The sequence below is a fragment of the Triplophysa rosa genome, linkage group LG19 (genome assembly GCF_024868665.1).
Source record: "Triplophysa rosa linkage group LG19, Trosa_1v2, whole genome shotgun sequence".
Classification (NCBI taxonomy): Eukaryota; Metazoa; Chordata; class Actinopteri; order Cypriniformes; family Nemacheilidae; genus Triplophysa; species Triplophysa rosa.
The window spans coordinates 17,626,679-17,647,935 of record NC_079908.1 but is presented as its reverse complement, the minus strand read 5'-3'; the positions used below and the strand labels follow the sequence as shown (position 1 = coordinate 17,647,935).

General features: G+C 38.1%; 5 protein-coding genes and 1 non-coding gene across 8 annotated transcripts; 2 read left to right on the top strand and 4 right to left on the bottom strand.

Annotated features, from left to right (window-relative positions):
- Nucleotides 1-510: 510 nt before the first annotated feature.
- Nucleotides 511-6,366, bottom strand: nop56 (NOP56 ribonucleoprotein homolog). Its single transcript, XM_057360736.1, has 12 exons — nucleotides 6,243-6,366; nucleotides 5,305-5,394; nucleotides 4,915-5,029; nucleotides 4,555-4,719; nucleotides 4,165-4,363; nucleotides 3,626-3,813; nucleotides 2,909-3,060; nucleotides 2,680-2,780; nucleotides 2,224-2,372; nucleotides 1,924-2,045; nucleotides 1,571-1,723; nucleotides 511-1,336 (listed from the first exon to the last, which is right to left on the bottom strand). Exons 1-12 carry the CDS (start codon nucleotides 6,243-6,245, stop codon nucleotides 1,121-1,123), a joined length of 1,653 nt encoding a protein of 550 aa, XP_057216719.1. The 5' UTR covers nucleotides 6,246-6,366; the 3' UTR covers nucleotides 511-1,120.
- On the bottom strand, nucleotides 1,802-1,868 carry LOC130570806 (small nucleolar RNA SNORD57). Its single transcript, XR_008965005.1, has one exon. It is a non-coding gene; the product is annotated as a small nucleolar RNA SNORD57 (small nucleolar RNA).
- Nucleotides 5,587-8,611, top strand: mlnl (motilin-like). Of its 2 annotated transcripts, none has more exons than XM_057360747.1 (6): nucleotides 5,587-5,877; nucleotides 6,972-7,119; nucleotides 7,300-7,425; nucleotides 7,571-7,660; nucleotides 7,898-8,000; nucleotides 8,499-8,611. In XM_057360747.1, exons 3-6 carry the CDS (start codon nucleotides 7,303-7,305, stop codon nucleotides 8,516-8,518), a joined length of 336 nt encoding a protein of 111 aa, XP_057216730.1. In that variant the 5' UTR covers nucleotides 5,587-5,877; nucleotides 6,972-7,119; nucleotides 7,300-7,302; the 3' UTR covers nucleotides 8,519-8,611. The 2 variants fall into 2 exon arrangements, with proteins under 2 accessions (XP_057216730.1, XP_057216731.1); XM_057360748.1 differs by lacking the exon at nucleotides 8,499-8,611 and adding an exon at nucleotides 8,090-8,303.
- Nucleotides 8,612-10,312: 1,701 nt separating this feature from the next.
- zgc:64106 (uncharacterized protein LOC393348 homolog) lies at nucleotides 10,313-13,421 on the bottom strand. Its single transcript, XM_057360743.1, has 6 exons — nucleotides 12,966-13,421; nucleotides 12,206-12,445; nucleotides 11,970-12,059; nucleotides 11,696-11,884; nucleotides 10,923-11,032; nucleotides 10,313-10,508 (listed from the first exon to the last, which is right to left on the bottom strand). The coding sequence occupies exons 1-6, from the start codon at nucleotides 13,126-13,128 to the stop codon at nucleotides 10,329-10,331; spliced, it is 972 nt and encodes a 323-aa protein (XP_057216726.1). The 5' UTR covers nucleotides 13,129-13,421; the 3' UTR covers nucleotides 10,313-10,328.
- Nucleotides 13,422-15,225: 1,804 nt separating this feature from the next.
- aqp7 (aquaporin 7) lies at nucleotides 15,226-18,919 on the top strand. The gene is made up of 6 exons (XM_057360744.1): nucleotides 15,226-16,672; nucleotides 17,564-17,690; nucleotides 17,774-17,911; nucleotides 18,014-18,132; nucleotides 18,281-18,498; nucleotides 18,719-18,919. The coding sequence occupies exons 1-6, from the start codon at nucleotides 16,556-16,558 to the stop codon at nucleotides 18,909-18,911; spliced, it is 912 nt and encodes a 303-aa protein (XP_057216727.1). The 5' UTR covers nucleotides 15,226-16,555; the 3' UTR covers nucleotides 18,912-18,919.
- A 6-nt stretch (nucleotides 18,920-18,925) lies between these two features.
- Nucleotides 18,926-21,236, bottom strand: tpgs2 (tubulin polyglutamylase complex subunit 2). 2 transcript variants are annotated; one of them, XM_057360745.1, is made up of 7 exons: nucleotides 21,107-21,236; nucleotides 20,906-20,985; nucleotides 20,735-20,822; nucleotides 20,481-20,612; nucleotides 20,232-20,342; nucleotides 19,988-20,151; nucleotides 18,926-19,416 (listed from the first exon to the last, which is right to left on the bottom strand). In XM_057360745.1, exons 1-7 carry the CDS (start codon nucleotides 21,180-21,182, stop codon nucleotides 19,210-19,212), a joined length of 858 nt encoding a protein of 285 aa, XP_057216728.1. In that variant the 5' UTR covers nucleotides 21,183-21,236; the 3' UTR covers nucleotides 18,926-19,209. The 2 variants fall into 2 exon arrangements, with proteins under 2 accessions (XP_057216728.1, XP_057216729.1); XM_057360746.1 differs by having other exon boundaries at nucleotides 19,260-19,420.
- Between the last annotated feature and the right edge of the window lie 21 nt (nucleotides 21,237-21,257).

The window sequence follows — 21,257 nt, the reverse complement described above, 5'->3', positions numbered from 1 at the left end:
CAACATTTCTGTTGAGTCTCATTTTCTGCTTCTGTCCAAGGACATCACCTACTTCACCTTTGAGATAAGGATGGGAGATTCACATATGGACCAAATCTCTGATGTATGCATCCAGCAACTATTAGCAAGGTGTACCTAATAAGAGGCTGTTGAGGATGGGTTGTTAGTGTAAATAATACATTTAATAGCAAAGTAACTTTCCCGATGGCCTTTTTGTAATTTTGTAAGAATCTGCCAAATGCGTAAATGTAATTTTAGATTAAAATGAAACCGATTCCTAAATGTACAACTGTAAAAACCACTAATCTTTTCACCTAAAAAAAAAAACATTCTAAAAAGGGTAGACACACTAATAAACAACACGTGATTTCCTGTAATGTCTGGTTACTTTTCTGAAACTATAGTATCAACCAACATATGAAGCTTGAGGTGGCATGATCCAATTTAATAGATTCTTTGAAAGAAGCCTAAGAGCACCATTTTTTCCTGCAAAAAAACTTAAGGCATGCATAACATGGCATGATTATTAATTTATTCAAAGTCTAATGATTACATTACACACAGCCTAAAAATGTAACATTACAATACAATGGCTGGAACATTTGGGATGGAAATATTGAGAACACTACATGCATAATCTCTTATTTATCATAGCAAGATTACAAGTTCAGTATCAGATAGCTGCTGTTTTAACGTACAAAAATATTATCTATACTTTCTATTAACTCGCGCTTCTTCTAAAGACACTACTGTTAATGATGGTAACTTAAATCCCAGTGGCATTGCATCAATGAAAAGGTAAATACATGAAAAATCTAATTCATGATTTGGATGACAAACTTCACAACACAAAGTCCTTTCAATAATGCCAAGGGCTGTTTTTTTATTTTCACTCAAGGCAGAGATCAACCGTCCATTTCAGAAAGGTGCTTTGAGTATTCACGGTAAATAAAGAAAATTTGTATAAAAGAAACCAAACACATTTGCTAGTCATCAATGCATGACTTTTGCTTGGCTCACAAGCATCTCCAAAATGCTTCCGACCACAGCTCAACACTGATTATAATAAAAACGAAAATCTGTACAATACAGAAGAGGTCCAGTGTGGATTCAATTGAATCTATTCATCCTCCTGCTCAGCCTTCCTTTTTTTTTTCTTTCTCTTCTCAGTCTGATCTGCTTCCTCTTTAATCTCAGGCTCTGCCTCCATGGCTACACTCTTTCTCTTTTTCTTCTTGGAAGGCGTGGCCTCTACCACCCCATTTGAAGTGACCTCTTCGGGTTGTTCATCCTGCTTTTTCTTTTTCTTTGTGGTCACTTCTGCATCTCCGTTCCCCTGAAAGAAAAAAAACCCTTCAATAACATGAAAGAACGTGCAAAGTCAACATCATCTGAGAAGCTCAGATGTTCTGCTCACTTCAGTGATCAAACCCACTGTATTGGGCCTGTCAATGGTTCGGAGAAGTTTTGCTCTGGCATGTCCGATATGAGACGGGTCCATGAAAAGATCCAGCCTCCAGTATTTCCATGCCACATTTCCTAACAGACGTTAATCGTTATCGACACGTACCTCAACATCTCCATTGGATTTGGCTTTCTTGGTCTCCACATCTTCATCCCCTTCAGCTGTGGAAAGAGTTTCTAGCCTTCTCTTTTCTCTCTTCTTTTTCTTCTTTTCTTTCTTCTCAAGCTTCCGCTTGATCTCGGCCACTACATCGCTGGCCTTTGGGACAGAAACGAAAAGTTATACGTCTGCATTTTCACAAACCTAACATAAGGTGAACCACCTTACGGCGGTGCTGTGTCAGGCTCATTAAATCAGTTTATGCCTCCATTTTAGAGTCAGGATAAAAGAGTCATCATTCACAACAAAGACATTGGATTGTTGTTGGAAAGTAAAAATCGTCCATAGGAAAAGGTTACCTCTGCAACAGCCTCTTTCATAACATCCAAGTTCTTCCGTGGAGCGTCACCGGTCTCATAAAAGGACAACCGTTCTTCAACCTGATCACGCAGTTTGTCTCCAAACACACTTGTTGGCACCTCTGTGGGACATAATACAGATGTCAATGTGATGATATACACCACAAAACACGGTGGTTTTAACACTTAAGAGTTCTGCTCAGGGTATTCTTATCAACATCCACTTGGGTGGGTTGCTGATGACGAAAAATAAAAAGCATCATCGCAGAAACTCAGTAAAATTCTCACACCAACGCTCACCTGAAAAGCAGTCGATGCGAGACGCGATGGTGCATTTGTTGGCAAGGTAACGAGAGATGCGACCTTTGTTCTTAGCGGCTGCGCGCCCGATGAACGTCGAGTGGAAAATGAGACCATACTTTGGCGTGTTTCCTTTGGCCTTGAGTGCCCTGTTTTATTAAACAAAATATAAACCATCTACACAACTACTTGGCCACGTTACAATTTTGCTACGCTGAATGACAACTTATGATCTATAAAGAGAATCCAGACTCAGGTTCTCAACAGGACATCTTCAAATGTAACTACCTCTCATAAAACTTAGCAGCTGTTCAGACTGGGGGGTACGTGAGGTCGAGCGGGATCACTTTTAAAACGGGCTCGCAGACCCAATTAAATCGCCCGCTCCTGCTACGCCCCGGCCCTGCCATCACCACAGCTGTGTGAAACCCCAGCAGGGAAGGGGAGCCCCAGTACCTGAACAGGGCCTTCTCTGCCCCCAAGATCTGCACCGTGGAAGCCGGATATTTGGCCAGGTTTGTCAAACTTCCAGCGTGGGAGATGAGACGTGCACCGACCTATTAAATAAAATAGATGTCAATAAACGAATAAGCAATTGCATAAAATCTACTTGGTTTTTCCTGCAAACTTAAAAAGAAATCCAATATTTTGTCAAAAGAAAAACCCTTCAGGTAAAGTGACATACCACTTCACCAATGAGAGCAGCTAAATTTGGCGCCACCTGGCCCATTTTAGAACGCAGGTACTCTTGTAGCTCCTGTCTGTAGTTTGATAGTGACACCACGCGACTGGAGAAGCTCTCGATGTTGATCAGATCAATAGGAGAGATGTCCATGCCTTCAGAAAGAAACAAAACGGGTGATCAATAAAATAAAACAAGCACTTTATTTGGTGACTTTAAGGGACAGTTAACCCAAAAACAAAAAAATCTGTCTTCATTTACTCACCTTCGAGTGGCTCCAAATCTGTATACGTTTCTTTGTTCTGATGTACACAAAGATATTTGAAAGAATGCTTTTATAACCAATCGATTCTTGGCCGCCATTGACTTCCATAGTAGTAAAAGTTACAATGGTAGTCGAAACTGCCCCAGAACGGTTTCTTTCATACATTCTTCAAAATATATTTTGTTCTCAACAAAAATAAATTACTATGGTAGTCAGTGGTGACCAAGAAATGTTTGGTTACTAGCATTTTTAAATATCTTTGCGTTCATCAGAACCAACTTGAGGGTGAGTAAATGAAGACAGAATTGTCACTTTTGGGTGAAGTATCCCTTTAAATGTTCAGATAGTGAGGTATGTTGTCATCACAGTTTCAGCGGATTGACAGATCACAAAAACATCATAACATCTCCAGGTCCACACAGAGCTAACCGACACATCAAGCGAGCTCATCTTACCCATCGAGCTACGAGACGCGTCGAGAATGGCCTGAGCTTTAGCGCTGTCCATGATGATCTCCTCAATCGCTCCCAGCATCTCCTCCGTCAGTTCCTTCCTGTTCCCGATCAGCCTGGCCGTTTTACAGTACATGCTGTTGTCGTTCACTATCTTTATCAGCTCTGGGAAATGGTATCCGTACCACTCTCTGCGCAGATAAGAGGAGCATTACTGATATGAGATAAATAAGTTCATCCGTCATTTTCGAAAAACACATTTACAACACCCGACACAATTGGATTGCTTAATGGGCTGTCTCCCCCTTCAGGCGGTGTTCCGTCCAGTCTGAGGAACTGAGCACTCCCAAAGTAAGGATTTTTATGTCCCTCCATTTCCTATACAGCCAGTGCACTGGGGGCGCAGTCTGTGGTAAGCACTAGGAGGTAACTAATTCATGAAACCCTATAAACTTTATAGCCTATGCCTTAATATGTCATTAAGTGTCTTTAAAGCTCGTCACAGCACCATCTCTTCAAAAAAAAAACATGATCCATCTTACCGCACACGCATGGAGAATGTGTTGATGTCTTTGTCTAGTTGATCTAGGAGAGCGATGGACTGGATGATCATGTTGTCTGCTCTGTTGACATTAAACTTGACTTTGGCTCTGGAGTAACTGTGACCCAAACCAAGTTGAGCTTTGGACGCAGCCAGGGCCGTGAGCCCCTTGACCAGGGAGTGAAAGTGCAGACGGACACCTGTCAATCACAGCGGATGTATTAATAACAATCGCAAACTGAAAAACTCATCCGTTGTTATTTGACTACTGTTCAGTTTTTCAGTATAAAGCATCAGAAATCAGGTGTTCGAATGACATCATGACAGCAGAATGATTATTTGGTAATACTTATGTTGAATAATCAAAATCAGTTTGAATAATCCTGCTCACCCCGTACTATTTCAGAAACTACACCTCCTGTTTGGATAGACAAGCCAAGCTCTTCCTGCAAGGCCGCCCCTAGTTTGGCATCCGACACACCCAACATAGCCTTCTTTTTACCTCCGGACGGAAGGTTGGTCTCCAAGAACAACTTGAGATCTGCATGGACAACTCCTGCAGAGAATACAAAAGAATTGCCGTTCAATTCACATTTAAACAAATCACGACTTTACAGTGAATAACAGTTTTTCTCAGATGTTTCTCAGTGTAATTGGAAAGTTGTCCTCACTAGAATTCAGTGGATTGACAGATTACATATACATCATTGCATCTGAGTAACACAAAAGATGAATCTCTTTTCCCTCTTACCTTCAGAAACAGCATTTATGTTTTCAAGCGCACCCTGGGCGGATTTAAATGGGAAGAAAGCGCTCAATCGGACCACAGCATTGAATTTCCCAACATTTAAAACGCTCGCTTCCACCTATGAAGAAACAAAGACATTAATACTAATGCACAACTTAACTGATGCTTCAATCCAGAACAAATTGTAAAACTTTTAGAGGAACAATTAGCAAGAGCTTCAAGGATTACTTTAGTAAAAAATATATGTCCCTCTAAATTTGTTTCTATTTTAAACAGTTTAGCAGATTTTGTTAAAAACACAAAAGGGGATTGACTTGCAATGAATACATTATGTGCACTGCATTAAATGCACGTCTATAACTACAATTTAAAAGCATTTAAAACTACACCAACCTGAGATAGAAGCATCCCGATCTCTTCAACTTCTTTGATAGCAAATAATGCATATCCAGCAGCATGCTCGAAAAGCACGTTTAACAGCACCTGAGGAAAAAGAGCAATTGTCCATCATCATCAACACCATAAATCATTCTTTTAACAACAAAAAAAGGGGACAAAGTCCAAAATGCTTATATCACAACGTCATTAATACTTATACGTTTCGTTATTAACGAAAACCTATGCTACTCGTGTTGTAATGCGGTCTGTTAAAGCTATACAGAGCAACACTGGCACGTGCACGGCGCCCACGTGGTGACACAAATACGCTTTAATAAATCGTATTTATTTTTAATATGCGTCATTGCGTAAGCGGAATCGCAGATAGGTGTCGTTAATAAATTACTCGTGTTTTATTGCAGATTCAAACTGGAGCGACGCATATTAGCATGGGTTACACACCACGTGTTCCTCCTATGGATCAAATCGCTTCTCGTAACGTTCGGTTACTGGACTAAAGAACCGATCGACATCACATTAAACTGCGGATATAACCCTAACCATCGGGTCAAAAAACACAAACACGAGGTAAGTAAAATAAAAAGACTGAAAAGTTGAAGTGCGTTAGTTTACTTTTGTGCCTGTAATGGCTTCCAGTGCCATACTGCGGCCTAACTTAGTGTGGTGCCAGATTCACCTTTTATCCTTAAAAAAATACTTATACTGAATGCAAACGCACAATATGTGGAGTGTTCATCATTAAACTGAACAGACTAGAAGCAACAACTCAAAAATAATGTTTAGCAAAATACATACTTTTTATGTATGCAACACCACCATGCACACTGGCTAACGTTAGATGAAAAATAAAGCAATATATAGGCTTTTTAAAACATTGCAAAAACAAAGATTTCTTGATTTATTAGAGGCTGCATATATAAAACATAACTTACCATGTTTACGTTACAGTTTAGGTGCGCCACGCGTGCGAATGCGCTCAGCTACTCGAGATCTCTTCTTGAACAGGAAAGAGAACTGCGTGCTCGAGCACGAAACACTCACTCTCGCGCTTATGCGTCTTCTTCTCTTATCGCGATATTTCAGAAGTCGCCTTTTCCTCAGTATACGCCACCTGTTGGAAATACATCCCGTTTAACGAAAAAAGCCCCCATAATTAATAATAAAAGTAGAAGTAATAAATTATATTACATGTAAATGTAAATCGATGTATATTACACAAGGGCGAAAAATACTGTAAAAACAAACATCATAATTTCATGCAACTGGATAAGAAATTTGACTTTTCGTTATAAAAAAACGAAATAAAACAACAGAAGCAAATCCTTGAGCTACACCCAACATGTTCCAAGTATTTGTTCACAGAATCAGGAAACAGTTTAAGTGTTATGGCAGGAAACATATCTGGTTGCACACCCATTAAAACAGTGATTATCAGAAAAAAGTGTCACAATTAACCATCCACAGTAGTAAATTCCAGTGTTGACTTGATTTTTTTTAGATAAAATTCATTTTATAACCATATACCAACATCAGACAGCAATCCAGAGTGGATTTCTTAGAAAACAGAAGACTGAAAAATTCATCCTTGTTACAAAAAACTCCAGAGTGACCACAACCAAGTTATGTCAAGTCCCTGCTGTATCTCTTGTGTCCATGGTCAGGGTGGGGGAGTTTATTGAAACGTACGTCAGAGAAAGTAAGTACCTCCTCAGTGTGATCCAAGACTTTCTATAAAGCCTTGACTGCTCCGAGACCACAGACAGAACCACACGCAACCTGCTACAACCCCAACCTGCATACTGTATAAAGGTATAAACACTTTTGGCTTGTTTCATTCACTTGTTCAATCTCAACATTTCTGTTTTCATGTGTATTTTTTTATTTCTCGGTTATGACTCGCAAACAAAAATTCTCCATATCAATGTAGAAAATAATCTGGTGCTCTTATTTTTTGTATATGGACTCATTTGTGTGTATATCTCATCACAGTTCATGTCAATGATGCAAAGATCAGTGACCGGATGCTTGGTTCTGGTGTGTATTGTTGCCCTGCTGGCCGAGCAGGCCGAGGGTCACATCACATTCTTCAGCCCAAAAGAGATGAGAGAGCTCAGGGTAAGAAAACCAAACCAGTAGACCATCTGAAATATTTATTTGGCATCTAATTAAAACAACAGTACCCTGTAACATACTGTATAACATGAACAAATTTTTTCTTTATCATTTCATTTTATATAAACTTTTTTGGTATCTTTAACAGGAGAAGGAAGGCAAGAAGGATGCTGAACTTCGGGCAGAGAGCAGTTTGATTGATGAACTGTCTGAAGTAAAGGATGGAGGAGAGACCGTGGTGAGGATCCCTGCATGTATTTCATTTATTATTAATAACAGATATTCAAATAATATTTTTTTCTGTTATACAAAAGCACTTAGATAACATTTCATTGTATGAAAAATAACCATCTCCAAAGTGTCTCATTTTGTTACTGGCGGAAAAAAAACATATTTAGGTTTAAAACAACATAACAGCATTTTAATGAATTAATCACATAATGCATGTTAGCTAACAGGCTGTTTATGTTTAAAGGGTCAACATGTTGAAATTGGATTGAAACTCACTGCTAAAAAGGGCCACATTGGGTCTGCTGTCGGTAAGATGCTGCAGAACATCTTAGAGGAACCAAAGGCCGGTAAGGACAATGAAACCCAATAAAATAAAAATATCTACATACACTCACACAGACCACTCTAATATCTACTGTACGCTTTATTTTGACAGAGAAATAAGGCATTTTAATGCACTTTGAATGACAATTGCAGCCTGACGATTTGCCACGATTGCAAGCACAAATGGTTTATTTACTAATGTAAAGACAATCGCAATAAAATTAAATTGCATGCAAATGTAGTTTCCTGTCATCCATTTTGTCAACTTTACATCAGTACAGCAGTTGAATCTGAATTTAAGCTTATAACAGCATGTTAACCAGCAGTTTGCCGGTTTCACTATAAATGTCCTGTTTAATGTAACCCATTGTGTCTATTGAAAATAATCACAATTACACAACTCAGAAGATGCAACTATTTATTTTACACCAAAAATGCTTTTGTAGTAAAGTCTAGACTGTAAATACAAATAGATACAAAAAACAAATAGTTTTACAGTTCATGCTTTTATTAAATTACAGGAGCAATGTGGAGATTTTAGCGGCATCTAGCGGTGAAGTTGCGAATTGCAATCAACGGCTCACTCCACCCTCCCCGCTCGAAGCACTACGGTGGCTACCACAGAACTAAGTTGTAGTCACGTTTTCATTTCATTTTTCCTTAGAAACAGGGGCGCCGGAAGATGTTTTAGGTTGGGGGTGCTATCTGTATGCGTGTTGTGGAGTTTACCACATTTGATTAAGAAACAATAAAATACGTCAAAACTTGAAGGCACACAACAATCGTTTTAGTGAAAACAATTTAAATAGCACACGATTTAAACACACAACATTTCACGTTACTGATAGTAGCCTACTGCGTGCGATCCTAATGCAATGGACCAGTCGACTGAAAGTAAATATAGCTTTCAAATTAAAGTGTTATTGATCTGTTGTTTACACAGTCATATATAATTATAAACCTGCACAGTGACAGGAAATAAAAAAGAACACCCTTTTAAGACTCGTTTGCAAATGCAATTTTGACAGAGAATGTCCGATTTCGTGGGCATTGCGAAACCTTTCAAGTTTTGTCAAATCACCTCAGCTGCAAATGCAGTTTTCATCCCACTCTGATCAAATATACGGTCAATTTCGGCCCTCACAATATCCAATGCTTCATAAAATTCACGTTGTTTAGCTTGGAAAAATCCAAAATTCGCTCTTGCGCCATTATCTTTTTAGAGTTCGTTTATTAATAGAGGCTCACGTCTGAAACTGCGCGCCAGAGTACGTGTGTGCGTCAATTAAGATTCAAGACGAAGAATTATGATAGGCTAATCTCGTTAAGAGAACTAAAACATCACATGTAAAATAAATCATATTTAGAAAGAACTTAGATTCATATCCAACTTGCAATTTACCTTTAATGTTTATTACAAAAATAGTAAAACTGAATAAATCTAAAAGAACCACAATTTGCATTGCAGTTTCAGTGAAAACGGACTTCACGTGCTCCTGCTAGCTCATTCTAAGGTAATAAAAACATAACGCTTTATTATGTAAGATCTTTATACACCTATCAAGACATAGTTATGTATATTGCATTTTTGTCAATAGATCCTCCAAAAAACTACACACTGGACATTTAATAAATGTCATGTAAATTATCAAACATTTATGGTAAACATATTTTTAAATTGCATTTTGCTCCCCAGATGCCCTGTCGTGTATATATGGGGTGATGTGTTTATGGGCAGTCATGTTGTGACTGTGGTTACGGTATCCTCAAAGTTCAGCACTTTGGTCGAGTATGTGTCAACCCAGAGGAAATGTTTTCCTACATTGTTTGTTTACCTTAACAGTTTTAATGTCCTTTTAGCTTTCAATTGTTAACCTACTTTTTTGTGTCTGAGTCACCCATTTACTATTACACCCACAAGTTGAGCTGGCTGTTAAAATGAATGCAGGATGACAGATAATCGTTGTCACAAACCAATGTGCAGATAAAGTGACATCATGGTATATGTAAATTGGACTAACATTTTAAGCAGTGTTTTTAAGATCAGTTATATAAACACAAGTCGTGTTAATAAAAATAAAAAATTCTTTCACCATTAAACTCCCCCTCATGTCGTTTCAAACTTGTTCATTATGAATGTCTTATTTAAAGACTCTTCTTCACAAAACTATTGCATTGCTATGAAAAAAACGTGGAATATATTGCACAGGTTGAATGGTCGTATGGAATTGATACAATGCAAAAAAGAGCTTTAAAAATGAATTTGAAACATGACTTTGATATAATGCTTTGCATGGTGGATAAAATATACTACTATATATTATAGGTTTGGAACATGAGATCTGATGAAGTTAAAGTTTCGATGTCAGTCTCTCACAGATCTCAAATTCCTTCACTCCAAGAGCTGGATCTCTGGCAGGGGGCGCTGGTAGAACCAGGGAACAGTCGCTATCAAAGTATTTCCCTGTTATTCCTTCTGTTTCCTCTGACACAGCGCAGTATATTGTGCTGACTGCTCCTTCTTTAGAGCTCTGCGATTGAGAAAGACACATATAACACAAAAAATACTCAAGTCCTACACTAATAAAGCAAAACAAGTTAAGCTTCTTTCACATCCGTGAGATTTCATTTCATCATTTCGACCTGAAATGACCTTTATTAAATGCATTTGCTTTTAGAAAACTAGGCATTCTAGTTCTGCAGGTCAGTCTATCAACAAAAAAGCAGAATTTAAGCTTTTATGGCCTGGAATGTTTTTACCTCGTTCCAGATTGCAGCAGGAATGAAAAGTATTAACACATGTCAGCTGTAGAATTTCTGGGTCTGCACTCACTTTCAGTAAAACCAATGCACTCTGAAACCGAGTCATGCTTCCAGAGAAGCTGGCACGGGTTTGTATGTGTTGTTTACCAACGATGCATTAAGTGAGTGTTTTTGTGACTCACTTTGAAGAAGAAAAATCCCACTAAATTGAAGAGGAAGCGGACAATGAAGTTATAGTTTCTCATGACTTCTGTCATGACTACACCAGGATGAAGAGAGTTTGCTGTGACTCCTAAAACACGCAGAATAGAAAAAAAACATTTATTTCATTTGTTTGTTTGAAGGGACAAAATTAATATGTTGCTCTCTCTCTCTCTCTCTCTCTCTCTCTCTCTCTCTCTCTCTCGCTCGCTCGCTCGCTCGCTCTCTCTCTCTCTCAAATGGTCCTAACTTCTTCTACTCTGCAATTCCAATCCAGAGGAAAAATATGGTAATTCTCAGTTACATCAGCTTGCCCTTAAATGTTTAAAAAAAAAGTAGGCGTGTTAATGGGAGGTAGATTGACTAATGGCAGGACAATGTGTTCTTTGTTTTTTTTTAAATTGGTAATGCCAGTGGCACAGACGCTACACATTTTATCTTTAAGTCTCCATTTGCTCTCCATTTAAAATCCTCGATGTATAGAAATGATCAGGAAACCAAATCATTTAATAATGTTTGGGAATATTGACTAACCTTTCATGCACTTACAAAAGCCGCCCTTGTCAGATTCTTTTATTACGAAGCAAGTGAAAGGAAAATGCATTTATCCAAATGAGTCTACATCTGTTCCAACAGAGTTCTTAATCAATTCCATATCTACTGTAATCAAATTTAATTTGGATTCATTACTCATTTTCTAATGACATGTGAAAGCTCAATGGAAAACAGTAATGAGGAAAGGTTTGGCGTGTACCTGTGCCCTGAAGCCTACGTGCCAGCTCATTGGTCCAGATGATGTTGTGCAGCTTTGTGTGGTTATACACACTGTCCATCACATAGGTTAGATTTTCCCCTTTGAAATGAGAGAAGTCCACCTTCCCTCTCCAGTGATTCAAAGAGGAAACATTTACAATGCGTGCAGGGGCTGATTTCGTCAGCAGGTCTGCATGATAATGAAAAGGCCAGAATTATTTGTTATTTTCATATAAATATGCTGTGCTATTACAACATTTACATTTTTGTCTTACCTAAAAGCAAACTGGTAAGCAGGAATGGCCCAATGTGGTTGGTTGCAAATGTGATTTCCAACCCATCAGCTGTAATTCCTTTTGGCAGGCCTGTAGGTGTAAGCAAATCAAAATGAAAATGTTGAATCATAGACAGCTTAAACCAGACAGACCAACTAAACCAACTAAGCCTGCTTTCAGATTTTTTTTAAATAAGGGAATGTAAACGAAGATAATTCAACAGACTTTATATCTACCCGAGGCTCCTGCATTATTGACCAAAATGTGCAATTCCTTCTCTTCCTCCAAGATCTGAGTGGCAAACTTCTGGACAGAGTCAAGGGAAGAGGTGTCAACCAGACGCAGATGTACATTCTCATTCCCACTCAGTTCAATGATTTCTTTCAGAGCTGACGTCCCACGAGCCTCGCTCCGGCATGCCAGGATCACCCTTGCCCCACGACGGGCAAAGTCCAGAGCAATGAATTTCCCAATCCCTGACGAATAAAAGCAGTGCAACAAAATGTATTTGTGCTCTAGAAATATGTGATCATTAAATGTCACATGAGACTATAGAAGAGATTACAACAATGGTTCATGCTGTTCTACAATTTTCCAATGTCAGTTATCAAAAGTTGAATGAATGACTTATAATGTTGTTCATGCTATCCAACTTTATCGGTTTGATTTTTTTTAGCTTGTCAGCAATGGTTAGGCTAAATAGTTATCTATACCGTTGTCAGCTTGGACGTCTAAAACACGTTAGCATGTGTCTCTTTGTCCGTTTAAAATGAGGCGGAGCTGTTTACCATGCGTAAAGAGGAAAATAAGTACATAAAACGATATTTATCATAGGCTGTTTTCATAATACTTAAAAAGAATGTCATAAAGTGAGTCATTCATGTGGTGCGTAAATACATTTCGCGCATTTAAAAAAAGGATTAAACATTTATTCTAAACATTAGTGAAGACCTTTATAAATAACACTATTTTAAAAACTAAAAGTGGGTTGCTTACCTGTATTGGCACCAGTGACAATCGCAGTTTTCCCATTTAACCTAACAGGACAAGCGCGCGGGTCCCACGAACCTTTCCGCTGCACGCGCACAGTGATGGCCAATATCACCGTCGAAATCGCCCACAAGGGATGGGAATATATGTCACTCCACTCCCAAGACATTTACAAGTCTTTGTGGCCCTAAAATAACTCCTCGGTATGTTTAATAAGAAACAATATTTAAATGAATGCTGAGAGCATTTCCTTGGTGACCATGGGCACGGCTACGCACTGGGTGTGCGCACAGGGCAAATACTATCTCTGCATTGTAAGTTATTCAAGGCTGTCTATCCCCGTCAATCACTCTAAGTAGCTATAAACGGACTCCGCTGGGTCTTAACGTCTGAATACAACAATCATGGGCAGACGGTATAGGCTACACATTAACATAGAACAGCCTTGAACGGAAACACACACTCAAAAAATGGCTCTTTGGTTTAACATAATTCAATCATGGACAGTGGTTCCACATGTTTGAGTCATGTTTTCTCAACATGAAATTAACATGTAGCAAGAACATAAATAAACCAAGTAACCTCAACATGAAATGAACGAGCAAATCACCATTATTGTGATCAGTGTTTGCTTTAGTTGGGCTCTTGCTTTGTCTTTTATTGTTAGATTTTCTTTGCCTATAGAAATCGTTGACAAATCGTTGAAAACAGTTTTATTGTTTTGTTACACATTTGTTTCGGCAAAGAAAACGAGGGTCCATGCAGCAGGATCCAGTGTTATTGTGAAGTTGGGGTTGATATGTTGTTCATCAGATTGTTGTGTTATTGTTAACAATATGTGATTATATAGAGGAAAATTGTATTGTTGACTCAATTAGACATCAAGAATCAGTGTATGAATCTCAACAATGGTGACACAATCAACAAAAGAAAACTTCATGCTGCAATGCATGCTGGGTAACATCATAGTACAAAACTCATTCATGACTCCCAGCATGCATTGCAGTTGATCTGTTTATCTGAATTAGTTTGATGATTGTCACCATTGTTGAGGTTTGTATGATGACTGTTGATGTTAAAACGTGTCGAAAAAACTTCGCCTATTTTGCCCCAGAAATGTTGCATTTGTGAGCACATACATTTTATAACACAACAATAAAGCAAACAACTATAACTGTCCTCTTGTGACACATCACTTTTTAACGCTTTACATGTGCTTTTGATGTGCTTACATGTGCTTTACATGTGCTTTTGTTATCTAAACACATTCACAATTGAAAGAGAAAAGAAGAAAGGAGGAACTGACTTAACAATGTCAAGAATCAAGGTCACAACTAAAGCAAACACTGATCACAATAACGGTTTGATGAAATTACTTTTTTGTCAACATGAATTGCGGCTGCAAAAGTCATTTTGATTCAATGCCATTAACAATGACAAATCAATCATTTTTAACATTGATTTAATGGTTGCTTGCTATCAGGCTATTAGAGTTTAGTATTCTGTTGTGTTGGCATTTTAAATAGTTTTTGTGACGTCTGTTTTAGGAGTTGTGCAGAAGAGTATCTTGTTGGGTTTACTTGATTCAGTCATGTTCACTTAACATGTTACTTTCATGTTGAGTTTACATGTTTCGCTCATGTTCTTGCAACATATTAATTTCTTGTTGGGTTTACTTGATTCAGTCATGTTCTCTCTACATGTTAATTTCATGTTAAGAAAACATTACTCAAACATGTGGAACCACTGACCATGAATGAAATATGTTCAACCAAGTAGCTTCTTTTTTTTAGTGCAAGTTTGAGCTAGAAACTGAAAGCTAGTGTTAAATGAAAGTGATTTGTTCAAGTTAAGTGAACAGCATCAAAAAACATTTTCTGCAGTAAAATCTAAATGGGAATTTACCTTACATATTCCAAATCAGCAGCTGTTTTTGTCAGTATCAGACGTTAAGCCTATTGAGCATACTCACAAAATATAACAAGAAATTTACATTTACACATTTGGCAGACACTTTTTAAATTGCATTCAGGCCTAACATTTTATCAGTTTCTACCAATACAAGGTCCATAAATCATTAAAGTGTTATCTGTGAGTTTGCAGTCCAAGGTCACTTTTGGATAAAGGATTGCGGTTTTGGCCTCTGAAAAACATTTAGGATATTTTAGACCTGGCAAATTAAGAAAAAAAAACCCCATTTAAATCTGTGAGAGGCACATCCATACCAACGTTTGAGCAATTCCAAACATATTGTCAATAAACAATTTGGATTATCATTGCATTTATTGTTCTAGATGCATTTTTAAAATATTTTAATTGGGAACTTCCATGAAGTAATACTCTCAACACAAAGTTAAAAGGAAATATGATGTTACAATGTTTTCTGCTGTGCTTAGCATTCCTTTGCGCTAACAACTTTTTGTAATATTTGCACTTTGTACTCTCCATGAATCAATCTGTGGCAAAGCACACAAAGAACCTGGGATTATTGGAACAGGAAGTGACAGCTCTAAACAAATGTTCTTTCCTTTACCAAACCTTCTGACCTCACAAAGTGCTACCAAGTTGTTATCATTATGCAGTGCCCTTTTCACAGGAGTAAACATGTGTTTGTTTATGCCTCAAGAGTATCGGGTGGTTAAGATGAGCATAGCCACTATCTCAGCACACCAGATACAGAACGAGTCCTTGCAAACCCAGACAGATGGAGACGTCTCACATGTACTATAGAAACCTAAAACAAATCCCCTGTAGTTTTAGTAAAACAAATAAGATCAGCATCAGTGATGACTATGCACCAAAAATAATTTGAACTCAGCAATGTGCAACAGTTTACCTAGTTTACATTTTTAGCATTTTGTTTTTTGGTTGTTTTTTATATATAAATGTTACAGTATATGTCCATAACTTGAAATAATGTGAAATGTATTGTTAAATGTTAGGTGTTTCCATTTTAAAACTAGCAAGTACAAAATTGGCCATATTTTCTAAATTTTGAATTTTGTTTATTGTACTTTGGTATTCCATTAGTTATGTAGCACAAAACCTCTGGCAGGCCGTGTACGAATAACAGATATTGAAAGTACAGAGTACAGAAAAACTAACAGTTTTGTAACAAAACTGTATTGATTTACTGACTCTCTAAATGTAATCTCTGATTATTTTCATTAAGACTGGTGAATATGTAAAATAATTATTTGATTTGACTGTTTTCTAAGTTTATTAGTAGAAAATACTTCAAATAAAACAACATTTATATTAGAATATGTATTTAAAAAGTTTTGTATAGGTTGCATGAATCTTTTGTAAACTCAGTTCACACATGCATCACAAGACTGCTATAATTGTCTCTGTGCATTAGCGACTCTAATGTCTTTCCTGTTCCCCCCCTTGCACCCCAACCCTGGGTTACTAGAGGATACGCATGTGTTTGAGGGGAGGGGCCAGTAGATTTGTATAAATAGACACTGCTCAGCTGACTACAATCCAACCAAAGTTTGACATCCATTCAAACAGCCTAAATTTGAATGACCGACCTCGACAACTGAGAAAAGACTATAAAAAAAAGAAGAGAGAAAAAACAGAAAGTCATCATAATGGAGGAAGGTGGAATTCAAGGCCATGTGCAACAAACTATTGTGTCTATGTTGAAGATCAAAAATGAAAGTATTCGTGTGTTCCTGGCAGAGGCCCTCTGCACGTTCAGCATGATGGTAAGTGTTTTAATCTTTTGAAGGAAATATGCTGTCTAATATAACTTTTATTGTCAAAAATATTTTTGAAAGAGTTTCATTGTGTGATGATGCCAAGGGTTAGTATTATGTTACTGTTGAGTGTTGCTTGATGTCTTCTATCAATTTGTTTTTATTCATTCATTCAAAAAAATTCTGTTGGATTCAGTGGAGCATTGTGTACTTGCACACACACGCGGCACGATTGGTCAGTAGCCTCACATTTGGATCAGGCCATGTGCTACATAAATCCTATTTTTAGAAACATTGGCTAATATCACATGTTCTGTCATTGTCAAGTGAAATCAGTGTGACCGTGTCAAATACAAAAACGCGAGCAAAGTATCATGTCATAGACATTGAAGGGACTCTCCAGTGAAAGTGTTTGATAAAATCAAGCCCACCTTCTTACTGAAGCCTGTTCACCCAAAAATAAAAATTATTTCATCATTTAGTCACCAACATATCATTTCAAACCTGCAAAACTTTCTTTCTTCTGCAGAACACAAAAGAAGATTTTTTAAAGAATGTTGGTAACCAAACAAAAATGGCGCCTATTGACTTCCATTGTATGTACACAAAATCGCTGAAACATTTCTCAAAATATCTTCTTTCGTGTAACATAAAAGAGTCATATACTTTTATACACAAGTTTTAAACTACATGGCGGCAAATAAAATGATGAAATACTTTTTATTTTTGGGTGAACAATCCTTTAAACAGAGCACTGGCTCCATCTGAGAAATGACTTGAGTTCACATTATAATGTCTGAATTAGATAATGTAGAAGTTCTAGTTTTATAATATTTCAAGCTGTGGCCTTTTACACGGTTATTATTTAGTTTCTTCCAAAACACTCTTCTTGAATTTCAGGTGTTCGGCCTTGGCTCTGTAGCTCAGGTGGTTACCGGAAATGGTACATTCGGAGAGTATCTCAGCATAAACATCGGCTTTGCACTAGGTGTGGCTATGGGTGTTCACATTGGTGGAAACGTGTCAGGTAAGACAACGCCCACTTCTTGACCCCAGACACTTGGCCGCTAAATATTCTTAATAATAACAATCATGTTTATTCTCACACAGGAGCTCACATGAACGCAGCTGTTTCCTTCACAATGTGTGTGTTTGGCCGTTTGCGCTGGAAGATGCTTCCTCTCTATGTCTTCGCTCAATTCCTGGGTTCATTCTTTGCGGCGGGGACCGTTTTTTTAATTTACTACGGTGGGCAGATAACCATTCTATTTTCTTGACCGTTAGTACAATGTCTGGGTATATAAAAATTCTATGATGTATCTTTTCTCACATCAATACTTTGCTCTATAGAAGCTATACATCATTACTGTGGGGGAAATTTCACTGTGTCGGGCCCAAAAGCAACAGCTGGAATCTTTGCAACCTATCCGGCCCCTTACCTCTCAATCTACACTGGATTCTTTGACCAGGTACTGAAAAAGAATGTTAACTAGCGTACTAAAATTATGATCCGGAAACCTAATAATCTTAGTGACCCTTGTCTTTTAGAGTAAGTGTTTTTATACCCGAGGTTGTAAATAGAATATAATATGGATCTTGTATACTTGTCTAAATCAGGTTCTGGGAACCGCCATGCTCCTGTTGTGTCTGATGGCTCTGGCTGATCAGAGAAACAAGCCGGTGGTACCCAGAGGGGAACCTGTAGGTGTTGGGCTCCTGGTGCTTCTCATTGGAATCTCTCTGGGGAGCAACAGTGGCTATGCCATCAACCCCACACGAGATCTGGGGCCAAGAATCTTTACACTGATGGCAGGATGGGGTCTTGAGGTTTTCAAGTAAGTGTATTTGGATAATGGCAAACGATCCGCAACGCATACTGCATCTGTCCTAACACTTGATTTCCTGACTTGCTTGACTTTACATCAGGCCGGATGTTTTTGATTTAGTCAACGAGTCAACAACAGGAAGTTTTACTGCGTTAGATCAGATCACATACCAATTTACAGTTCATCAAGTCATTTACAGTAAATAACAGTTCTTTCTCTCTCTTTGCAGGGCAGGTAATGGCTGGTGGTGGGTACCAGTGGTGGCACCCCTATTTGGAGGAGTGATTGGGGCTTTAATCTACACAACTTTTGTAGAATTACACCACCCTGATCGCGGTAGCACGGAGACGCTGCCTATAAATGAGCCTGAATGTGTTCGTCTGGATAAATACAAGAAAGGGAGCACAGATATATGCGTATGAGAGTATCACTTTCTGATCAGTTTAAGGACCAAGAATGTTATAGGGGTCATGAAAAGAAAGTGCCATTTCCGATAAGGCCAGTTAGACTGTTTCCAGGCCTGTCATGAGAAATGAAGGCGATTTTCTCAGGTCAACATTCTCATTGAATGCAAGGCTAAGGTTTTTGAGCTATAAAGGAATAAGCTATTGAAGAATCAGGACTCAGGACTGCCAGTGTCGGATCTTAAATAAATATCAAGGGCACAGCCATTCAGTCCATATGAGAAACATTCCATGGGCTTTTGACACTATGGCAAAGTCATCGTTTAATCACGCTGTGCCTTCCTGAGACCGCCTGTCCTTTAGATGCTGAAACCTGTGCCGGCTGTTTCTTCTTGGGGGTGGGTGGTTTGGGTTTGCCGCGGAACGCTTTGGTCGGGTCCAGCTTGTTTAGTACAGAATCGCAGGATGCATCTGCATGAGGGTCAGTATGGAAGGTCAGGGGTTGGTAGAGAGCGGCCCATTGCTGTCTCAAAAAAGTAAAATGTACAAAATGACAAAGGGTCATGGACATCTTGTACGGTCTGTATTTGTAGATTACAAACAAAAGCTGTGAATGTTAGATACATGCCATCGAATGAGTTTAACCGGTCACTTAAAGTCAACATGAAATGTATTTTCAATGAAAAATGTAGAATGGGACTTGAGAATCCAATGGGAATTACTGCATTGTAAAAAGTAGGTGTTTGTTGACAGAATAGTTAAAGACAAAGAATTACACAAAAGAAATGTAATATCAGTAAAATGCATTGGTCATGAACAATAAGACCAAAAATGAATATTAATTCTAGTTTCATGTTGACTTTAGTTCAATAAAGTTGATGATGTATGTTGCATATACTGTATGTTATTGCATATGTCCATGTAATTTTCTTATATATAAATAAATATATTCTAAATAAAATAAGGAAGCCAAACGTCATAATTTGGCATCCCTATTTTACTTAAATATACACTAAGTAAAAAACTTAAACTGTAACCCAGTAGATCTTATTGACAAGAAAAAAGCCCCTGCTGATTAGAGTGGACTTTCTCACCTTAGCTTGTGGACTAAGGCCATATGGAGTGAAATTATACTGCCATTCAGGAAGCCCAAAATATGTTATCATTAGCCGGTAGTAAGCAGTAAAGGAAGAGGTAAGATAATGCCAGAAAAGAGAACGGTCCAAAAACCACACCTCACACTGCTGGGCCATTACACCTAGAGAGAACCAGCCATTTATGTTATAATAACATTTTGTATACCATATCGAATAGCTTATTTAGAAAATGTTTGAATACCTTGAGTGCAGTTCTTGTAAACCAGGCAGACTTTACCATTACCGTTGCAGGAATCCAGCTCAAAGATTCGACTGTGAAAATCAAAGTGAGGCTTTTCTGGACCATCAGATTCTAAAAAAAGATCAATTACTTTTAAGTGTATTTAAATAAAAAAGGAATTGGTCAAATTCATGCACCTCTTTCTAAACCTAGACGCATTAAATACAATGCCCTGCCATTAAAATACATCAAAACACAAGAAAATCGTACCATCCTCATTATTATCAAAGTCGAGATCAGCTAAAGTAGGTGCATTGGGTAGGGAATATACATTCGACTGCAGCAGAGGGCGAAGCTGAGCAACACTGTTGACCATCATGCAACCTACTGAGACCACTTCATCTGAAAGACACAAATAGGGCTACTTAGTAGTCATAAACAATATAATGTATTGCAGTGAAGTCCATAAAATTTAATTTTTATAGATGAATAGTTAGAATGTGTTTAGGAGTGCATCATCTCACTTTCCATCTTGGAGCTCCAGGTAAGTGTAAATCCATCTGTTGTTAGATAGAAATCTTTCAGATCCTCAGGCAAAGCACAGTTGTTTTTCTAGAAAACAAGAGTACATTTGGTGTGAACATATCAAAGTCATGTTATGAGAATAATATGTTCGTATTGAAATAACTTCATACCTGCTCCCAGGAGAGAAGGTGTCGTTTCTCTGCTGGGGCTTTCTCTGCGAATCGTACGTCCAGCACACCCGGAAGACTCTCTGGTAAATATTATATATGCAAAAGAATAATATGCATAGCGTATGTGTAGAATCATTTGATCTTGCTATGATAATCAGGCTATATACTACTACCTAAATACGTTAAGCACTGCCATCTTACCTAAGACCCGGGTAATACCGAGGGTGAGTTTGTCAACAAACCCCTTAAACGTACTGTCGTCTCTTGCATCCTCCATTGCAACGTCCAAAAATCATACATCCGATTCATTCATACCTCTCTGCATAGTCACGCCGACGGACGCTGAGGTTAC

Coding starts and splice junctions, on each gene's coding strand:
- nop56 (XM_057360736.1), bottom strand. Junction 4,720..4,914: donor CATAAATGCTGTTTCTGAAG/GTAAGAGGGAAA, acceptor TATTCTCTGCAG/GAGTTGTCCATGCAGATCTC. Junction 1,724..1,923: donor TGAAAGAGGCTGTTGCAGAG/GTAACCTTTTCC, acceptor TCTGTCCCAAAG/GCCAGCGATGTAGTGGCCGA.
- mlnl (XM_057360747.1), top strand. CDS start 7,303: ATGTCAATGATGCAAAGATCAGTGACCGGATGCTTGGTTCTGGTGTGT. Junction 7,661..7,897: donor AGGATGGAGGAGAGACCGTG/GTGAGGATCCCT, acceptor TTATGTTTAAAG/GGTCAACATGTTGAAATTGG. Junction 8,001..8,498: donor CTTAGAGGAACCAAAGGCCG/GTAAGGACAATG, acceptor ATTAAATTACAG/GAGCAATGTGGAGATTTTAG.
- zgc:64106 (XM_057360743.1), bottom strand. CDS start 13,128: ATGTCTTGGGAGTGGAGTGACATATATTCCCATCCCTTGTGGGCGATT. Junction 12,446..12,965: donor TGTCACTGGTGCCAATACAG/GTAAGCAACCCA, acceptor TTTATTCGTCAG/GGATTGGGAAATTCATTGCT. Junction 11,885..11,969: donor GCTTACCAGTTTGCTTTTAG/GTAAGACAAAAA, acceptor ATTATCATGCAG/ACCTGCTGACGAAATCAGCC.
- aqp7 (XM_057360744.1), top strand. CDS start 16,556: ATGGAGGAAGGTGGAATTCAAGGCCATGTGCAACAAACTATTGTGTCT. Junction 17,691..17,773: donor CATTGGTGGAAACGTGTCAG/GTAAGACAACGC, acceptor ATTCTCACACAG/GAGCTCACATGAACGCAGCT. Junction 18,133..18,280: donor ACACTGGATTCTTTGACCAG/GTACTGAAAAAG, acceptor TGTCTAAATCAG/GTTCTGGGAACCGCCATGCT.
- tpgs2 (XM_057360745.1), bottom strand. CDS start 21,182: ATGGAGGATGCAAGAGACGACAGTACGTTTAAGGGGTTTGTTGACAAA. Junction 20,986..21,106: donor CGGTATTACCCGGGTCTTAG/GTAAGATGGCAG, acceptor AATATTTACCAG/AGAGTCTTCCGGGTGTGCTG. Junction 19,417..19,987: donor GCCTTAGTCCACAAGCTAAG/GTGAGAAAGTCC, acceptor TTTTTGAGACAG/CAATGGGCCGCTCTCTACCA.